The following is a 20636-nucleotide window of genomic DNA, read 5'->3' on the forward strand; positions in this document are numbered from 1 at the left end:
GCCCGGCCACCGGCAGAGCCGCCGCCTTCTCACTTCCACCTTTGCCAGCACAGGGCGGCAGGGCGGCCAGTCTCCTCCCTGAGGTGACGCTGCCCCGCATTGGTCCCTGGGCTGTCACTCTGCCCCGCTTTGGACCCACGACAGCGAACAGAACACGGCAAGAGAGAAAGAAGGAAAGAAGAGCAGAAGGAATGAAGGAGAGGGGAAGACAAGGGCAGAGAGCAGGACATAGAGGCAGAAAGAGACAAAAGACAGAGAACAGGTCAGGAAGATTATGAGGGAAAAAGACAGGGACGCAGATCAAGACAAAGAGATGGAGAAGAAGAAAGAGACAATGGCCTGAAGGGTAGAGAGGGACGGAAAAAAAAATGCACAGGGAGCAGGAAAGAGCAGCAATGAGGAGAGGAACAGTTGGATGACAAAGACTTGGAGAAAAGAGAAAGGGGTGACAGGGAGCAGAGCATAATAACAGAGGGGAAGAGAGCTACGTGGAAGCCAAAAAAACCCGACACAGAAGGAAACAGGAGAGGGCGGGGAAGGACTGGGACACAAAAGAGGGTGACACGACCCCCAGGGCCCAGGGCTCACCACAGTTCCCGCTCTCTGCACTGCCAGGCAAGTTGTGGAGTTCAGGCAACTCTGTCTCTGTGTTTCTGTCCTCCCTTTCTCTTCTGTAGCCCCAGCCGCTTGCCCATCCTCCACCTAGGAGAAGACACTGGTGTTTGACAGCTCTTACACCACGAGGCTTCCCAGACACACACCACGCAAACACACACTCTACGGCCGTGCTGTAATTTTCCTCACTGACACAGACCCTGCGGTGCACGTTTGTGATCTGCTCTGCTGAGGCGGCTCACAGGGACTCTTCCTCGCCCAGAGGGGCAGCTGTCTCTTGTGCAGCTGGAGCAGCAGCTGTGGGGATCCCCTCTACTTCATCCTCCAGCTGCTTTACCTTTTCCTGCTCTCTCCAGCTCCAGCCCCAGCAGCTCCTCTCCAAAGCCAGCAAGTGCCCACCTGCCCCTTTACACACCCCACCGGGAGAACAAGGCCAAAGCAGCCCACGCACACCTGAGCCAGATGCAGCAACAACAGCCCCAGGGCCCCAGTGCAGCCTCTGGCAGAGAACAAACCAGCAGCCACGATTCCCGCAGCTGCTTGGCTGGAGACCGCCTGCTGCAGGAGCTCCTGCACACCCCGCTCCTTCCCCGCACCCGTGCTGCTGGCACCTGCGTTAACGGAGGATGGAGCAGCCCCAGGCCCAGCTGCTGCTGCCAGGAGAGGCCGTGGGGTGGCCCGGAGCTGTGGGACAGGTCAGGGAGGTTTTGGGCTGGGACAGCTGCAGGGGGAGCGGGCTGGGGCAGCTCTGGGATTCGGGGTGCAGGTGCCTGTGCTCCTCAGGGGTGGATTTCTCCCTCCAGGGACTGCAGCTTGCTGGTGGAGTTGTCGATGGCTGCCTGAGGGTGACAGTGTTAGTGGCTGGATCCTCTTCTAGGCATCCATTTCACAGATCACAGGCTACTTGAGACTGGCCAGGAGGTCACCTGAAGGGTGAGGTCACTTGGAGGGTGAGGTCACCTGGTCCTACCCCCTGCTCAAGCAGGGCCACCTGCAGCCGGTTGTCCACGATGGTGTTCACAGGGCTGTGGAACATCTCCAAGGAAGGAGACTCCACAAGCTCCCTGGGCACTCTCTGCCAGTGCGCGTCACTCACACAGCACCCTCTGCTGAGCTGCGTGAGATCTCTGTCAGCCCATCTCTCCAGTGTGCCCAGGTCCCTGCGGATGGCAGCACGACCCCCTGGCCTAAGTGCCACTCCTCCCAGTGTGGTGTCCTCCGCCAGCTTGCTGAGGGTGCACTCTGCCCCACCATCCCGACCACTTAAGGAAGATGTTAAACAGGATTGGACCCAGTATTGACCCCTGGGAGACACTGCCTGTAACTGGCCTGCAACCAGACTTGGTGCCACTGAGCAACACGCTCTGGACCGGGCCGTCAGCCAGTGTCAGTCTCACTTGCCGCTGGCTCATCCAGCCCATTTCAGTTCCAGGGACTCAACCTCCATGTTTAAAACAAAAGAGACTGCAACATGGGCACATGCCATCACACAGCTCTCAAAATCCCATCACGTAAACTGCTCAGACTGGGTGTGCAGTGCAGTGCCCGCCCTTCATCTGAGGGGCTGACCTCTGATTGGCTGCTTGGGCTGTCACTCTGCCTGACACCTTGCCCCTCATGCCATGGCCTCAGCAGAGCAGGATGTGATGGCGGGAAGCGTCAAATTCATCTTCAGTGTCCAAGGGTTTTCTCCTGGTCTTTGCTGACCATTCACATTGGGACGTGCACAATCAGCCTGTGTTATGTCACTTTCAGCAGCTGCTGCTTTGGCAGAAATGGCTTGTTTATTCTTGTTGATTCTGCAAGTCTCGCATTAAAAAGCTGCACCCAGCACATCTGTCTGGTGTGCTGCTCTGAATCACATCAATAGTCAAAACCGCTGTATTTGCTCCCCTCCCAACTAGAGCAAAGTAAACCCCTGGATTTCACTCTCTTTCCTAAAGAGACGGTCGTAGGAAGTTACATTCACATCCTGGGATGGAAAAAAAGGGAAAGAATATGAATAGGAAAAGCATTCCAGACAATTGAAAAAAAATGGAAAGACATTCTATAAAGGAACAAAAATTTTCCAAGAGGCATCCACCTGTATTTCATATCAGAAATACGCTCAGTGCCGATGTTTGCAACACGAGGTGTACAATGTGGCATTGTCTGTACTGCTTTAAATCTGTTAAATAGTATTAATAGACAAGTAAAACAATGAGCAACTTGTATGAAACCTTGTTTTCATCAGAGTGCACTCACTTCACCTTATTTCCTCTGACAATCTGTTCAACTGGCCATATGTGAGAGATTCTAAGATAATGTCTTGAGGACCCGTGTTGGAAAGTAAAACGTGGGAAAGCAAGATGTGCGGTTCCAGCCACCTGGATGATAAAGGAAGATCAATACTAACACGACCATCCGGACGGTCAAAGACATAATACTAACACAATAATATGTAAAGGGCCTTGGACAGATTACTTTGAAGTACATTTCTCATAATTGTAAAAAGTTATAGCCCAGACTCGTGAGAATGGTATCTCGGGCTGGATAACCGACCCCTAGTGCATGGGATGTGTGAATGTCCTTGGGCCTGGTCTGTGAATGAGTGGAAAAACAAGTGAGAGAAACATCACATGAGTTCAGTGTGTTTTTAATAACAATTAGTGGAAAAACACCTTTTGCAAACATCTTAGTCCAGGCCCGTACCTGTAAATCCTATACGTTGTCAATGGTGAATAAAGAAGGCAGCCTAGGCCTAGGTCAGGTCTCTGCTTGGCCAGGCTCTGCGCTCCTTCCTGAACAAGAACTCTGCATCTGCGCGAATTTCTGTCTGTGTCCTGGTATGTGTCATTTCTAATCGCCGCAAAAAATCCTGCGGGTGATCTGGAACTGTGAGCAGCACTGACCACACGGCGCCCTCTCAACAGCAGAAGCAACTTTCCTGCCCAATAGGGTTTGCTCCTTCCCCCCACAGCTTCTCCCCTCAGTGTTGCTGGGATCTCCCGGGGCAGGCTGAGCACTGACCCTGGCAGGCGGCAGAGTCCCTTCACCTTTTTCACCCCCCACCACCTGGATTCCTCCTTTTGTGCTCTGCCAGCTTCAACAGTTTGTCACTTGGTTATACGGTCAGTTTATCCTCAAGCCACTGAGAGCTTCTGTAAGCGGTGAGACAGCACACAAAGCCCATGCCCTCTGCTACCCACCCTTGGAGTTCCCTAGAAACTTCTACAAACCCACTACAGGAGCAGCTTCACTGCTGTTCAGATCAGCCAGCCAGGTGAACACGGGTCTCTGGAACACACCACAGGGCAACATGGCAGTCCCAAGGGGACATGAGGGCAAAGGGGGACCTGGAGACACCTGAGAGCACCCAGGTGCCCAGGGCTGAACTGGCCTGTTCCTCCCAACAGGACATGGTGCCCCTTGCTCCCCAGGCGCAGGGTCACAGTGGGGCCCTTTGTGACCTCGCATTGTGACACCCACTACCCTGCATTGTGGGACAGGATTTGGCTGGCCTCAGCAAAACTCCCAGCACTTATCAATTGGTAAAAGGACATGTGCTGGAACTTGTTGGTCACAGGCCATGGGAAGGATAGAGGCGAGAACCTTAATTAGAAGGAGTGGAGAGCGCTGATTCTATGTTTAGACAAGGTTCACAAGTTAATAATGTTGTCCTGTAAAAAGGAGACTCTTGTTTTTGCACAGGGAAGATTGCTTGGGTTGGGGTAGTAACTGTTTAAGAAAATGTCTTAGCACCAGCCAGTCTGTGAATGTGTACAGTGTAGACCAATCAGTCTGTAACACGGTAACAGAAACACCAATCAGCTCGAAGCACATTGCTGAGGAAAAGTATAAATGTATGTGAAGTACATTAATAAAGCGGACATTTTGTTTGCATCAAACCGCGCCCCGTCTCTCAATCGCGGTGCTGCATGTGCTCAGCGCAGCTGCAGCCCCGGCCCACACTGTCCGGCACCTTTAAGATCGTCGAGTCCAACCACACCCTCACTTTAGCTGCCCCTGGCAGACTCCCCTCTGCCCCCGGCAGCCTTGTGCTGAGGACTCCCCAAGTGCAGCCCACGTCTTTCCCGGCTGCCCTTGGCAGACTCGTGGTGTTTCACCAAGTCTTCCCAATTCCTCACCTATACCTCATTCCCCAAACCCACGAGATGGCAGACAAACACCTCACCTGCCCCGTGGTGGCCCAGGAGGAGGACAGGGCTCCCCAGGAGAGCAGCTCTCCAGCAGAGCCCCAGGAGCTGTGCATGGCCCAGGACCTGGAGATGGGTGAGTGAGGGGCCCTGGTTGTCTGGGCAGGGCGGGGGCCAGCGAGCACTCCCTGCTCAACACCGGGATCACGTTTCCCTGCACGCCGGCAGGGGGGTTCCACAGGTGTTGGCCATGATGCTGCCTGAAGTCCAGGGCTGCTCCGAGCTGGGAGCCGGCCCCAGCACAGCCTCTGCGTGCAGAGGGGACCCAGCTCCTGCTCCAGGGCACGGGCAGCGAGAGGCAGCTGGGCGGGCAGGAGGCAACCGTGCTGTGGGACGGGGACCTTTCCTGCCCGTCTGAAGCGAGTTCCTCACCCGCTGCACCCGGCTTTCCCCGTCCTGCCTGGCTCCAGCATCGCAGCCCGTCTGCCGGGCACCCTCCAGCCCTGACACGCACGGGGAGACTGTGCCGGAGGCTGATCCAGGTCAAGACTCCAGAGGGAAAGGAAGGTTGCTCAGGGCACAAAAGTCAGAGTGCGGATTTGTTGCACTTTTGGCAAAGTGAGCAGGGGAACATGCTATTTTCCAAAACTGCTCCTTGACCAGGAACTTTCAAGAGCAGTGTTAGGCTTCCCCCAGTTTTTCTGTGTGGGAGGATAGAGCTTGTTTTCCTGGGTGCTCCTGTACAGATACAGAACTCAACTTTTAAATCTGCTTCTGTGCAAGAACATGGACTCATCTCTCTTCCAATGTGGTTTCTTGGCAGTCGTTGCTGAGGGAATGGCTCCGCCGCAGAGAATCCTCTTTCCCCCAGAGAAGATTTGCATGGCCTGGCAGCACAGCCAGAGAGCTGGAGCGGGACTGCACAACCTGGGCAACACGTGCTTCCTCAACTCCGTCCTGCAGTGCCTGACCTACACCCCGCCTCTGGCCAACCACCTGCTCTCTGGGGAGCACAGCCGGGCCTGTGAGTACTTTTGGGAACATTCCTTGTCCATCTGTTGAGCAGGGCCCAAGGGCTCCCAGAATCTGGAAGCTGATCTAGGAGAAAAGTGGCCCTTCTTTGTCAGCTCCCTGAGTTGGTGTTCTCTGAACACTCAAGCCTAGAAGCAGCTTGTTGTATCTGGATGTGTTCATCTTCAGAAAGGCACCTCTTTCTATCCCAGGCTCTTGGTCCCTGTTCCTGCAAGTTAAACTCCTTTGCTTATTGCACAGAAAGCTTCCGTCAGTTCAGCATCCCTCTGAAGAAAGTTTTCTGTGCGTTAAAATGTCCCGGGCTTGTTGGGACTTGGGCAACTTGGGAGGAATGGAGAATTCTTAAACTGCAAGACCTCCATTAGGTTTCCCATCGCTGTGGATATTTTGCAAACCTGAGGAGCTTCCCTCTCCCATTCCTCCCTCCCTCTCCAGGTGGCCAGAAAGGCTTCTGCGTCATGTGCAGGATGGAAGTGCACGTTCAACAGGTCCTGCATTCCTCAGCCAGTGCCATCGAGCCTTGGGCTGTCGTCGATTTTCTCACAGGTGAGTCAGTGCAGGTGCTGTGACATGATTGATGCCGTTCTCGTAGGAGAGAACTAGTAACTTCTTCTTTCTTAGAAATAGGAGAAAATTTCCAGCATGGCAGGCAGGAGGACGCCCACGAGTTCTTACGCTGCACCATGGATGCCATGCAGAGAGCTTGTCTGAGAGGAAACAGCGAGTAAGCGCAAGCAAATTGTGTTTCCAGCGTTCCCAAGCCCTTTGGAGTCCTTGATGTCCTCCCCTCAAGGAAAACTATGCCCAGGGCTTTCAGACAAAGCCAGACTCTGGGAGGAGATAACTCTGCCTTCCCATTGGTTTGCAGCTTGGACATGTCCTCTCAAGCAACCACCATCGTCCATCAGATCTTTGGGGGCTTTCTGAGATCCAGAGGTACTTTTCCACTGCTATTGCTCTCCTTGGAATCGTCTGTGCCCTCCTGTCTGCCTGCGACAACAGCCGATGGTGTGATTGGCGCAGTGGGTGTGAGAGGGTAACCCGGCACAGTCTGTCGACTTCCCCTGTCACTGAGCATTTCCATTTGCCTTCCAGTCACATGCTGGAGCTGCCAAGCGGTTTCCGATTCCTACGAGGCCTTCCTGGATGTTCCTCTGGATATCAAAGTAAGAGAGTTTGTAATTGTGCTTCAAGACGTCCCAAGGCCCCTGTAGCTTTCCAGATTCCACACAGTTGGCTTAAAAACGTATCTGACAAGAGAGGTTGGCGGTGGGCGGGAGGTGGAATGGACTGTGTTCTGCAGAGGCCATGGCAGTGGTCTCCCTGTCAGAGCTGGTTTCAGCTGGACAGGCACACGTGCCCCTCTCTGCACCATGGCGTACCCTCCTCCTTCTTCCCTTGCATTCCTGCAACACCCGTCTGGCTCCCAGGCTCATGGGGGTGTTGTTTCCATCACTGGTGACACCCATACCATCGCAGCTGAACTGTGCAGTGCCACAAAGAGGTGGCTCTGGAGAACCCTGGGAATCCCTGAGAAATGAGGGAGATGTTCAGCATCACACCCTCTTTCTGCCTCCTGGGCACTGCTTGCGGGTTCACAGTGGGTCTCCTCAGCCTCATCGAGCTGGTTTTTTTGCGTAAACTCCTCGTAAGTGTTTGGGTGTGGGAATTTCCCAGAGCTCAGGGCTCTCCCTTCTCACTCCTCCAGGCAGCCGCATCTGTCACCGCAGCTCTGGAAGACTTTGTGAAACCGGAGCACCTGGATGGTGAAAACTGCTTTAAATGTAGCAAGTAAGGCCATTATTGATGATGTATTCATACTGGATCCTGTGCGAAGGTGTCATTGAGCAGAAGTCAGCTTTTCACATTGAATTAAGGCAGAGTAATGAGACGCAGGTTTTTTAACATGGCATTATGGTACTGAATAGCCTTAAAAGAGCAGAGGGATGTGTGAGACAGGAAAGTCTGTCTGGCCTTTGGGGGAAAAAATGGTGCGTTTCAGCCCTTGGCTCTGTCCTGGCTTTCAAGGTGTGACAAGGTGACTGCCGCCTCCAAGAGGTTCTCGGTCCATCGCGCGCCCAAGGTTCTCACGGTCTGTCTGAAGAGGTTTGAAGCTTTCACCGGCGACAAGATCAGCAAGGTGTGTGCACAACTGGAGTGCAACGTTCTCTTCCTGGAGAAGGTTTCCCAAAGCCGGACGCTCTGTCACAAGCTTCTCATGTTGAGATTTTCACGTTCCCTTCTGGGGACACTTCCTGTGGGAAGACAAGTGTGTCCTCTGCTCCCACAGAGCTGCTTTGGTCCAGATGAGTTTCCTGCCACCCAACTCAGGACATATTGCTGTGTCCTGAAGTGTTCCAGGGTCATTGCTGAGCCCTCCTGGTCTCTCCGTAGGTCGTGGAGTATCCCCAGTACCTGGATCTTCGCCCGTACATGTCTCAGGCAGCCGGAGAACCGCTCCTCTACTCCTTATACGCCGTCCTGGTGCACGGAGGTGGCAGCTGCCGTGCAGGACACTACTTCTGCTACATAAAGGTGAAAAGCTACTTCCTTCTGAACAACGGAAAAATGTATCCTGGGGAAAACTGACTTTCCTGGCCGTGTTACTGACAGCCATGGATTTGATGGGAGAAGGTTTCCTCAGGGGCTGGAATGCATATGTTTTGAACACTGCTGGTTCGGCAGTTTTTGGCCTGTGTTTTGTGGAGAAGCCGTGCCATTCATCTCCAGATATCGACGCTTTTCTTTGCAGGCCAGTGATGGACTGTGGTACCACATGGACGACAAGTCTGTGGATCTTTGCGACAGTGACACAGTCCTCAGGCAGCAAGCCTATTTACTGTTTTACATCAGGTAATCACAAGTTTTAAACTGTGTTCAGAACACATTTCCTTTTCCTGGCTTTGCTATTTTTCTTCTCATCCTGTTGAGTGTTTCTGTCATAGCAGACAATTACCACCTGCATCCTTCAGCCCAACCACATTTCCCATTTGTGGTCTTAGTTGCATCTTCTCCCTGTCATATAAACTGTTCCAAGAAAATGCCGGAACCCAGAGAAGGCTGCAAGAACAGCCCCCAACAGAGATCCCTCTTTTTTTCCCCAGGTGCTCTGATTTGGAAGTTGGACAAAGGGCTTCTTCCTCACCAGCACCATCAGAAGCCCGTTCCCTCCTCAGTCAGTGGGCGGCCGGCAGCAAGCAGGTGCGTTCTGTGGGACAGCAGCATCTGCCCCATAGGACTAAGGCGGCTGTGGGGAGGTGGTCAGGGCACCAGATGGACAGCGGGTTTCTTTTGGGGATCTTGGCAGCGCTCTCTTTTCCCTCCTACACGGCAGCTTTCTGCACAGTTGCAGCACGGCTCCCACGCCCAGCACCCACCTGGATCCATCCCATTTGTCCTCCTTGGCCCCTCTGCAGCCTCCAGGAGCCTCTGGGGGCCCTTGGCTGTCCCCTCACAGCTTCTAGGGGTTCCCCACTGTTATAGTCCTGTCAGGAGGAGAGGGCAGGAGCTTCTCACAGCTCTCTTTGCAGGACATGGCGGGGGGCATGGAGGACTCTCCAGAGGACAGCAGCTCATCCGCACCAGCCATCACCAGCCAGCAAAGCCGGGCAGGAGCCCAGGAGGCAGCTGCGGGCTGGCCGTGCCCCATCTGGCCAGGCAGGATCAACAGCAGCTTCTCCATGGCCTCCTGCTTGCGTCGCTTCTTCCATGGCTGTCTCAGGCTGGTGTCCAGAAGGAAAGCTGCGTGCCCGCTGCGCTGTCACCCCCGTGACCGTGTGCTCCACTCTGCACGAGAGGACAGCAGCAAAGAGGAGCGGGGATTCAGCCCTTCTGCCCCCTGCCAGGAGAACGGTGCCAGGGAGAGGCCCAGGAGCAGATCCCCGCACTGGGGCAACGATCTCCGCAGCTGGGTTGTGGAGACCGCGGACTACGAACACTCAGATGGGAGGAGGGGGAGAACCAGTCCCCTGAGCTGTGACCCCACTCACAGGGACGAGGCAGCTCCAAGACCCTCCAATGGCAGCTCCCAGTCTGCACCAGCACCTCCACTGTCCTCCAGCAGCAGCTCCCAGTCTGCTCCTGCCCCCAGAGCTGCTCAGAGGAAAACCCGGGGAAGGATGAGACATCGGAGCAGATCCCCACGACCGGGACTGTGATCTCCGCAGCCGGTTTCTGGAGATCACAGACCAGCATCACTCAGCAGGGAGGACGAGGAGCTGGAGAACCAGTCCTCCACGGTCTGACCGAGCCCTAAGGGATGATGCAGCTCCAGGGCCCTCCAGCCACAGCTCCCGGTGTCGTTCTGCACCCAAAGCTGCTCGGGAGCAGACCCAGCTGAGGCAGAGGGAGCGGAGCAGATCCCCGCGGCGCCGCTATGATCTCCACAGGCAGTTTGTGGAGATCACGGACTGTGACCCCTCAGCACAGAGGAGGAGGAGGAGCAGGAAGGCTTCAGTGCCCTGGAGATGCAGATGAGGAAAATGGTCGGTGGTGACGGGGACAGATTGCAGCCTGGACGAGGGAGGACACAGCATCTGACGCCTGTGATGCTGGAGAGGAAGAAGAGGAGGAGGAAGAGTCCAGGAGGCAGCAAAGCTGCCCCAGCAGGGACCAAGCTGCCCCAGGGCACCAGCAGCCAGTGCTGCCTCTGGCAGGAAGAGCTCAGAGAGCCCTTCCAGAGCCACGGGCAGCTCTGCCGGCCGGCCCGCCTGCCCACAGGCCCCGGGAGGAAGAGCTGCAACCTGCGGCCACGGCTGGGATCGCTGCTCAGAAACACTCACTGGGCACCAGCGGGCAGAACAGCCAAAGCCACGATTAAAAACAAACTCTTGTTGGCCTCGTGAAATTTGAAATGGCCTCGTCCATGATTTTGCTGGGCTGTGAGGCTGTGTTGGAGCAGCAGAGGTAAGAAGTGGTGGCTTTAAAGGCATTGAAGCTGTGGTAAAACCAGCAGGTAAAGCTGGTTTCTTCCTAGAGAGCTGCCTGACAAAAATAGTTACAAGACCCTTGAAGTTGGTGCTTTTGGGATTGATTGATTGATTGATTGATTGATTTCTGGGAAGCAAGAAGTGAGAGCCTGTGCACTCCCATAGGCAGCGCTGCCTCCCAAATAGGTGCACCCTTCTCCACTTGTGTTCCTTCCATGCTGGTGTAGAACAAGGCCATGCAGTAGTGTGCAGATGTGGTGATTCCAATGTGACCATGAGGTCACAGCCCCACGGTGACGTGCTGTGCTGTGTCTTGGCAGCAGCAGCATCATGGTGCGAGCGTGGGGGCCATGGTCCTCACCCTCCTCCTCCTCCTGGTGCCCCTGCCAGCCCGGGACGCCCAGGCTGCTCCAGCCGAGCGCAGGGAGCAGGTGGGCGGGCAGGGGCAGCACCCAGCCCCGAGCAGCTCAGCAGGGCAGCAGTGGGGCCAGGGCTGGGGCTGGGGCCGGGAGAGCAGCCGGGCTGGGCCGGGCAGGGCGAGCCAGGCAGCACCAGGGTGTGGGCAGGGGGCAGACGCCCCGCAGGGAGGGGAGAGGGGCTGCGGCTGCTTCAGGGGCAAGTTCTGGGCAAGCAGGGGCTGGGAGTGGTGGCCCTGGGGCAGAAACCAGCACTGAGTCCCTGTGGGCCCTCGCTGCCCCCCAGCCTCGTGCCACACTGCCCCATCCCAGGGCTCGCTTTGAGCCTTTGGGCCTGTTTCAAATCAAAGCTGGGATTGCTTTGGCCCTTTGGGGCAGTTTTGAGCTAAATCTGGGCACATTTGTGCGCTTTGGGGTCGTTTCTGCCTAGATCTGGGAGTTCTTTGGCTTTGCAGTCCAGTTTCTACCCAAATCTGGGCGTGTTTGGGCCACTTTTGGCCGTTTTTTACCCAAATCTGGGCATACTTTGACTTTGTGGTCCAATTTCACCCCAAATCTGGGGATGTTATACCCGTTTTTGGCCAGTTTTGATCCAAATCTAGTGGTGCTTTGGTTTTTCTGGCTCTTTTTACCCGATATACTCAGGTGCTTTTGCCCATTTTTTCCCCTAATGGAGGTGCTGTGTTCCCAACTATGGGATGTTTTCACCTTTGCCAACAGTTTTGCTCCCAAATGTGGACGTTTTTGCCTCTTTTGGCCACTTTTTGCCCAAATACTCAGAATCTTTTGCCTGTATTGGCCAATTTAGCCCCCAAATATTTGGAATATTTAGTCATTTTTCCAGTTTTCTCCCTAAGTAGGGCTATTTCTCTGCAATAGATGGGCATTGTTTCTCTCTTCTTTATGTCCTCTTTTACCCGAAATGCAGGAGTATTGCTCTGTGAGCCTGGAAACCTCTCTGGTCTGTGCTTGACTCCAGGCCATGGCATTGGCAGAGTTGATGGAGCTTCTCAGCTGGATCCTGGTTATGAGCCTTGGGCTGTCCCAGAGGTACGTTGTCACTGCCTGTCTGCTTGAAGGAATAAACACTCACGTTTTAATAGGTTATTCACATGTGATTGTCTCCAGGATCATCTCAGAGGCTTTTCAAAAGCTTTTTGGTCCTTGGTGGTGTTACACAGACGAGTCATAAATACTATTTGCCTGCAAACCTGCTAGGTCTCAGCAAAAAGGTCACCCATGTTCCATTTCTAGCTGTGGGAACGTACACCTTTGTGTGTGTCCTGTGTCCTTACCTCACCCCCTCCCGTCACTGCAGGTGACTGAGGAAGAAGGAGATCACAACATGCCATGGAAGCTCCTCCCCTGTGTTTGACTCCCTGTTTGGTTCCTGCAGTCCATGGTGATCAAGCCTCTTGGTGTAATCCTGTTCCTGAGCCTGGGGGCAATCCCAGGGGTAGGTGTTCAGTCTTCATTGGTCACTGGCCTTTTGCATTTGTTAATATTTGGTTTATTATTTGTTAACATTTTCCTGCAATAGTTGAGCCTTGCAGTAGCCAGCAGGCTCTTTGCTAGAAGAAACATGGATGATGATTTTTTGCCCTGGTGCTCCATGCTGCCACCTTAGTGTGGGTTTTCTTTTGTGTGTGTGAGAGGTGTCCTGGTCAGAAGGCCCTGAGAGCCCCCACGTTTCTCCATCTGGTCCTTGAGGGGTGTTGCATGTGGCCTGGTCACAGTAGTTTGGAAGCTGCCAGGTCCCAGCCAAGGGGTCTGCAGCCCCTCTGCAGCTTTGGCAATTTCAGCATGCGTCTGGGTCCCATGTTGTTGCCTGACCCCCGTCCAGGCACTGCGGGTCACTGAGGACAAGGTAGATCACAACGTGAAATGGAAACTCTTTTCCTTTCTCCTTGATTCCAGCCGTCCCTGTAGGCAGCGGCTACTTGACTTCTTGACTTGAGTCTGTCCGTGAGCCTCGGGGCGATCGCACAGGTACGACCTTGGATCAAATGAGTGTTTACATGTTAATTTTCTGTTCCTGTGAAATTTAGCTTGCTGCTTTCTTGGCTGACGCTGGGTCACGCAGAGGGGAAGTGGGTCCGCCTCAGTGCTGTGCCCCAGAGGGCTCTGCCTTGCAAAGCTCTTTGCCAACTGCTCCATCTCTGCGCTGCTCGCAGTGCCGGCTGCCGAGCCAGCAGCAGGTTGGGGCTGAGTTTAGAGCTGGGTGAGCTCCAGGGAGTCCTTTCTCCTGACAGCTCCAGGCCTGGTTAGTGGCCACTGCAAGTGCTGGATAAATGTTGGCAAGCTGCTCCTGACGGGAAGGGAGAGAGGAGCTGCCGCTGGGATGGGTTTGGATCCTGAGGATACAGCGGTAGGTGACAGGGGTGGCCATTGCGGAGGGGCAGTGTGAGCTCTGGTGCTGCTGTCTCCAGGTTGGATCACCAGACCCAGGCCACCATGCTGGTTCACCAAGTCCTTGGCAGATCCCTGTGGTCCGTGTTGAGCGCTGGCTGCCAGGTCCTGGGCCTGTGACTCTCAGGGCAGCGGTTTCCCTGAGAGCCTTGCAGTAAAAATCTTTTGGGAAACCTGCTGAGTGTGTGTAACTTATCCAGAGGTGCAGCTGGTCAGTCTTGTGTTTCCTGTGGGTTGTGGCGTGTGTTGTAGTGATGGAAAAAGCTGTGGGCTGGGGGCCCCCAGCTCTTTGCCACCAGCTGAGGAACCCATGTTGGCAGTAATGTACCAGCACTTGCTGTCCCAGCACACAGTGGAATTGCACGCTGTGGATCCTGGTGCCAACATCCCAGAGCCCAAAGCTGGAGAGGGGGAACACGGCAGCTGCCTGTGCTGTGCTGGGGTGGTGCTGGGTGCAGGTGTTGTGCCAGGGTGTGCTTACTGCTCTTGCTTTTGCAGTGAAGTTCTCAGTGTGCAAGAGCATCTGGGAGACCTCTGACCCTTTCCTGGGCCTGGTGCTGGAGATCAGGTAGTGGGGCAGGGTGTGGGTGGGGGGAGCTCTGCTCTCACAGGGGATGTTCCTGCAGCTGCACCGTTACTGCTCTCGAGGCTGCTTAACTGCCAGTGTCAGGCAGGGTGCAGGCAAGAGAGAAGCAGCTTCTGTTGTTGTGCTGCCTCTGTCTGGCAGAGCAGAGCCTGTTGCCTGAGCGTGAGCCACGACTCCTCCATTGAGGCTCCATGGGATTGGGGACAGTACAGCCGTCCCTCATGGCATGCTGGCCAGTGCCTGGCTGGGGTCAGGCTCAGTAATTTGGTGCAGTCTGTGGCCCTGTGCTCATGCTCTGTTTTATCTCTTGGGGCCAGCGTCTCTGATCAGGTGAAAAAAGCTGTGACCAACAGACCCAGGTCTTCACCAGTGACAGGCCAGGTGAGTCCTGAAGGCTGTTCTGGGCCAGAGCTGCAGGGAGCTGCTGCCCCTCTGCCTGCTCTGCGAGGGCAGGTGGGCTGCAGCTTGGCAGGGAGGCAGGCACTGCACCCAAAGGACAGGTGTGAGGGAGGATGGCTTGCAGGAAGGATCCTGCTCAGTTAAGAGTTGCTGTTTGAGCTTGGAGGGGATGGGATTGCAGTATCACCCTGTGTCCTTGGCACAGTGATTCAGCCTGGAGGCCCAAAAAGCTGCTCGCCCTCCTGCAGCTGCCTCCTGTGCCCAGAACAGTTCAGAGCTCCTGCAACACCAGCAACACAAGTGGGGCCAAAGCAGAGCTGTCCTGGCAGAGCTCCTGGGAGAGCATCAGCCACCCACCTCACCCAAGCTGCTGCTGGAGCCCATCCCCAGCCAGGAGCCCAGGGGTTGTGGGGAGAATGCTCAGACCATGGAGAGGGACTCCTGCAGCAGCGGTGCTGCCAGCCCAGTGCACGGCACAGCGGGGATCTGTCCAAAGCGTCCCAGAAGGCCCAGGGTGGAACCAGCAGCTTCTGCACATCTCAGGAATCAGGCTGTGGCATGGACCTCCCTACTACCTCCAGCACCAAGATGGCTGCACCCAAAGACTCCAAATTAGCAAAATTGAAATCGTCCCTGTTGGCCAGTGCTGCTCTGGAGCTGAACATCACCATGTCGTCACCAGCACCAGCCATGAAGCTGGTGCTTTCTGCCAAAAAGTGAGCCTGAGCTTCTGCCTGGAGTCTTCGACAGGTGCCTTGTGTCTTCTGAGCTGGAGATTGTGTTGGGGATAGCACAGACCGGATGCTGGGTGTCTTGCTAAGCTGGAGGCAGACAGGGAGAGCCCCTCAGCCCCAGGGCTGCAGCAGTTGCTGTGGTTTGGGGTACAGGGCCAGGTCCCCGCTGTTGTTCCCATCCCTGATTAAGGCTGGAGAAACGCCTCCTGTCTTCTTGCTCAGGACAGAGGGGCGGCTGTGCCAGTCCCTGGAGTGGGGTGGCCTCACCAGTCTTCTCTGAGTGTCCTGTCCCCTGGGGCAATGGGAGCAGGTGACTCCCCAGCTGGAGGCTGCAGAGTCTCCTCCTCCCCAGGCAGGGGCTGGGACCGGCCCTCTGGGCGCCGCTGTGCAACCAGGGCTCAGGACAGCACGGTGGGGTTTCTGTTGTTTAAACTTCCTTCCTTCCTTTTTTTGTTTCTGCTTCTAACAGAAAACTCTTCTAATTGGTTGACCACCCCCCACTTTCCTCTCCCCTTCTGTGTCTTTACCCTTCCTTTTTCTCTGGGCTCATCTTCTTATTTTCTTCTCTTGGCTCATGGAAACCTCTTTTCTTTAGATCACCAAGTTTGTTGTTTATTTTTTTCCACGTCAATAACTGCAGCGCAGCATCCTGTGGAAGGCGAGCAGAAGTAACCATTGCACACCACCTCATTCACAATTTGCCAACCACACCTACCCCATGGACACCACCCACCCCAACTCCTTGGCCTGTTGGCAAGTCAAGGTAAGTGGTGCCAGTGGCTCCCAGGCTCCTGCATGGCAGCAAGGCCAGTAGTCCACGAGGCAAATGTCTGACATGGCAGGTGGCCCGGGGGAGTGGTTTCAGCAGCCACCTCTCCTGTTCTCTTGGATTGGCTAAGATGGTAGCAGTTGGGTGCTGTGCTTGTGCACTGTGGAGTGTGGAGGAAGAGGGGGGCTCCTGCTCCTGACCTGGCCTTCAGATCATGTCAGCCTCTTTTCCTGTTCTGCAGGCTGTCCTCATCTGCTCTCCGTTGGCCAAATCATGAAAAGCCGACCTTCAGCTTCATCCTCAGCTCAGCCCTTTGGCTCCCAGCCTCCCCGTGACCACCTGTTCCACTGCCCACCCTTCGCACCACCTTCCTCCTGCAGCAGCGAGAAGGAGCCCAGCCAGGTCACCTCTGGTTCCTCCAGAAAGTGTCAGTGTAAGCAGCACCGTGGAGCAGACAGCAGCCCCTGTGCTCTGGCTGTGAAGGACAAGGATCAAGTCTCCAGCCCTCAAGGAAGAAGAAGAAGAATCTCACAGGAGGGCTCAGTGTCCCCTGCGGGGAAGGAGGTGGCAGGCAAGGGTCCCAGCGGTGTCAGGGAGGCACCCAGCTGTCAGCTCCGAAAGATCAGCCCCGTGGTGCAAGTGTCAGTCCCCAGGACCTGTCTGGCCACAGAGCCCATCTGCCCCCTCAAGAGGAAGAAAAAGAGGAGAATGGAGGAGACAGAAGAGGGCTGCTCAGGGTTAGAATTATGTTTAGCATTAGGGTTACAGATTGTGGGTAAGGGTTAGAATGAAGGCTTGGGTTTAGGTTTAGTGTTTAGGGTTTGAGTTAGTGATAGGGTTAAAGTTAGGTTTAGGGGTTAGGATTAGAGTTACAGTTTGCTGTTAGGTGCTAGGGTTAGACTTGGGGTTATTGAAGAGTATTATGGTAAGTAGTTAGGGCTAGGGCTAGGGACAGAGTTAAGGTTGGGTTTTGGTTAGAGGTAGGTTTATGGTTTAGGTTTAGAGTTAGTGGTTAGGATTAGGGTAGGGTTAGGGATGAAGAACTGGCATTGTAGTTAGTGGTATGGTTTGTGGATAAGGGAAATGGTTAGATTTTGGGTTTGGGGTTAGGATTAGGGGTCTGGTAGTGCTTGGAATAGTGGTTAGAGTTAAGAGTTAGATTAAGGGTTGGAATTTGGGGTAGAGCTGGGGTTAGCGGTTAGGACCAGGATCAGAGTTTTGCTTAGGGTTATCATTTGCTGGTTACGGTTTCTTGGCTAGTGTGTATTAGTTAGGTTTAGAGTTAGGATTAGTGTTTAGGGTTAGGTTTCAGTGTTAGGGTTAGGGGCTAGGGTTAGAGGATATGTTAGTTTGAGATTAGTGCTACAGGTTAGAGTTAGGATTAGGTTTGTATTAGCATCAGAGGGGGCTAGTGTTTCGTCAGATGTAGGGATAGGGCTTTGGGTAAAGCACAGGGTCAGGATTAGAGTTACCAGTTAGGGATTAGGAGTAGTGTTAGGTTGAGATAAGGTGTATGGTGAGGCTTAGATATGGGTTAGGGGTTTGGGTGTAGAGTTAGAGTTAGCATTAGGTAAGGTTTCAGGTTAGGTTTAGATTACAGGTAGGTTTAGGGGTTAGGGTTATAGTTAGGATTAGGGTTTGCGGTTAGGGTTAGTGGTTAGTTTTCGAGTTCTAATTAGAGGTAGGGCTAGACTTAGCCTTAGGGAAAAGAATTAATTTTAGTTTTAGGGATAGGATTTGCGTTAGTGTTAAGGTGTAGGGGTTATTTTTAAAGTAAGTCTGAGGTTTAGAATGAGGCTTGCAGGCTAGGGTATAGGGTTAAGTTTTAGGAGTTAGGTTTAGAATAAGTGTTAGGGGTTTGTTTTTGTGGTTAGAGTTAGAAGTAGAGTTAAGGACAGGGTTATAGTAAGCAGTTAGGACTTAGGGTTATGGTTATAGTTAGGCTTAGGGTTAGATTACGGTTATTGTTAGGGTTTGGTGTTAGGGGTTTGGTTAGGGCTAGAATTAGCATTAGGTTTCAGGTTTAGACTTAGGGTTAGGATTTACAGTAAAGGTTAGAGTTAGGGTAAAAATTAGGGCTTAATTTAAGGGTTAAATTAGGGTTAGATTGAGATTTAGGGTTAGAATTTGGTTTAGGTTTAGCATTTAGATGAGGGTTAGGTTTTAGATAAGGTTGAGGGTTAGTGTTAGATAAGGTTTTGGGTTAGGGGATAGAGTTAGGGTTAGAGTTTGGGATAGGCTTATGGAGCATGGTTAGGGTTAGTGTTTGGGATTAGGATTTTGAGTGAGGGTTATGGGTCAGGTTTTGGGTTAGAGTTAGTCTTAGAGCTGGAGTTGAAGTTTGGGCAAGAGGTTAGAGTATAGCGTTTAGGGTTAGGAGTTTGTGTTTGGGTTATATGAGGTTTAGGTTAGGGTTCCGTGGTAGGGTTAAGGTCTAGGGTTAGATTTAGGGTAAAGTAAGTGTTAGGAGTTCCAGTTAGGGTTAGGTTTAGGAATTAGGGGGTTGGGTTAGACTTTGGGGTATAGGGGTTTGAGCTAGGGTTAGGGGAAGGGTTACATTTAGGGTTAGAAATAGGGTGAAACGTAGGGCAAGGGGTCAGAGTTAGGGTTAGAATTCCTGTGTTTGAGTTAGATGAGGTTTAGGATTAGGGTTATGTGTTAGAGTTAGGCTTTAGGGTTAGGAGTTATGGTTAGTGCTAGAGTTAGGAGCTAGGGATTAGTCTGAGAGGTAGGGTTTGAGGTTCGGGTATGTGTTTGCATTGGGGTTTGGGTTAGGTGTTTAATTATTAGGGGTAGGATTTGATTAGTGTTGGAGTTCGAGAGTAGTGTCAGTGGAAGTGGTAGGGCTAAAGTTAGGGTTATATTTAGAGTCAGGTTTAGGGTTAGAGTTAGGGGTAGGGTCAGGGTTTGATTAGGATTAGGGTTAGAATTAAGGTTAGGGCTTTTGGGTTTGGGTTAGGGGTAGAGTTTGGTTTTAGGTTTAGGCTTAGATTTGTGATTACAGTAAGAGGGCTAAGCATTAGGTTTAGAGTTGGAGTTAGAGTTAGGGGTTTGCATTAGAGTTCCATTAGGGTGAAGAGAATTGGGTAGAATTTAGGGTTAGGCTTAGGGTTGAGGGAGTAGCATTAGTGGACACAGTTAGGAGTAGCTTAGGTGTAGGAGTTGGAATTGGGGTGAGATTTAGGGGTTGGGATTAGAGTTAGGGATAGGAAATACAATTAGGATTAGGGTAAGGGTTAGATTAAAGTTTAGGGGTTAGGCAGTAGTGTTAGAAAAGATGGTTAGGGTTAGGTTTTAGAATTCTGTTGGAGATAGGGGTTCGGGTTCATGGTTATGGAGTAATGTTATTGTAAATGGTTAAGATTAGCATAGGAGATTAGGTTTAGGGGTGAGGCTAGAGTTAGGGTTAGGATTCTGTTTAGAGGTCAGGTTAGGGTTAGATTTCATGTTAGGGTTAGTGTTGGGTTAAGTTGGTTGAAGGGTTGTGGTTGAAGTTAGGTTAGTGATAGGGTTATGGTTAGGTTAAGGTTAGGGTTTAGGTTTACTGTTAGGACTAGGTTTCAAGTTAGGGTTAGAGTTAGTATTAGGGTTTAGGCTTACCATTAAGGTTATAGTTAGTGTTAGGGGTCAGCATTAGGGTTATCATGTTTGTGTTAGGGAGTAGTGTTACGGTTAGTGAAACTGTTTAGGGTTAGGTAGGGTTAGTTTCAGGGTTTAGGGGTTATTGCTAGAGTAAGGGTGAGGTTTAGAATGATGGTTACTGGCTAGGGTTAGGGTTAAGGTTTAGGGCTGAGCTTTAGAGTCAGCTTTAGGGGGTTGGTGTTAGGCTTAGGTATTAGGGAGAAGAATTAGGGTTAGATTGAAGGATAAGATTATGGCTAGGGTAAGTGGTTAGGACTTCGGTTTAGGGTTATAGTTCCTTTTAGGGTTAGATTAGAGTCAGTTATTGGGTAGCGTTACCAGTTAGGGAGAAAGGTTAGAGTTAGGGTTTGATGTGAGCGTTAGATTTTGGGTTGGGGGTATTCTTAGGTTAGGGTTTGGATTTCTATTTATGTGATGTTAGTCTTAGGGTTAGAGTTAGGGGTTTGTCTTAAATTTTAGGATTAGATTTAGAATTAGTATTTAGGTTTACATTTAGGCTTAAGTTTTAGGATTTGGTTTAGGGTAATGGTTGGATTAGGGTTAGTATTAGGGGTTCCGGAGTTGTCTTAGGGGCAGAGTTAAGTTTTGGGGTTAGATTTAGAGGTAGGGTTAGATTAAGGTTTAGGGTTAGAATCAGGGTTAGGGCATTGAATTAGTTTTAGAGTTAGGGTTAGAGGTTGATTTAGCCTTTGTTTTAGGATTACAGTAAGTGATTGGACGAACATTAGAGCTTTAGATTTGGGGATAGGTGTTAGGGGTAGTGTTAGGGTTATTATTAAGGTTTGATTAGGATTAGGTTTAGGGTTTATGGGTAGGAATGCGGTTAGTGGCAAAGGTTAGTATTAGGCTTAGTGTTAGAGGTAAGGATTAAGGTTAGGGGTTAGGGAATAGTGTTAGTATAAGCAGTTAGACTTCAGGTTTAGGGGGAAAGGGTAGGAATATGGTTAAGGTTAGCACTATTTGTAAGTAT

General features: G+C 52.5%; 1 protein-coding gene and 1 long non-coding RNA gene across 8 annotated transcripts in view; both read left to right on the forward strand.

Moving 5' to 3' along the window:
- The window catches only part of LOC135576030 (uncharacterized), a 549349-nt gene that overhangs the window by 511425 nt on the left and 17288 nt on the right, over positions 1 to 20636 (forward strand). The window lies entirely within an intron of this gene.
- LOC135576016 (ubiquitin carboxyl-terminal hydrolase 42-like) lies at positions 5609 to 7592 on the forward strand. The gene is made up of 6 exons (XM_065038567.1): positions 5609 to 5775; positions 6219 to 6329; positions 6405 to 6507; positions 6652 to 6719; positions 6879 to 6949; positions 7492 to 7592. The coding sequence occupies exons 1-6, from the start codon at positions 5634 to 5636 to the stop codon at positions 7576 to 7578; spliced, it is 582 nt and encodes a 193-aa protein (XP_064894639.1). The 5' UTR covers positions 5609 to 5633; the 3' UTR covers positions 7579 to 7592.

This window comes from Columba livia, chromosome 22 (assembly GCF_036013475.1).
Source record: "Columba livia isolate bColLiv1 breed racing homer chromosome 22, bColLiv1.pat.W.v2, whole genome shotgun sequence".
Taxonomy (NCBI): Eukaryota; Metazoa; Chordata; class Aves; order Columbiformes; family Columbidae; genus Columba; species Columba livia.

Excerpts from the sequence above, each read along its gene's own strand:
- LOC135576016 (XM_065038567.1), top strand. The coding sequence starts at position 5,634 with ATGGCCTGGCAGCACAGCCAGAGAGCTGGAGCGGGACTGCACAACCTG. Across the intron at positions 6,720-6,878 it reads GGGCTTTCTGAGATCCAGAG|TCACATGCTGGAGCTGCCAA; the intron begins GTACTTTTCCAC and ends TTTGCCTTCCAG. Across the intron at positions 6,950-7,491 it reads ATGTTCCTCTGGATATCAAA|GCAGCCGCATCTGTCACCGC; the intron begins GTAAGAGAGTTT and ends TCACTCCTCCAG.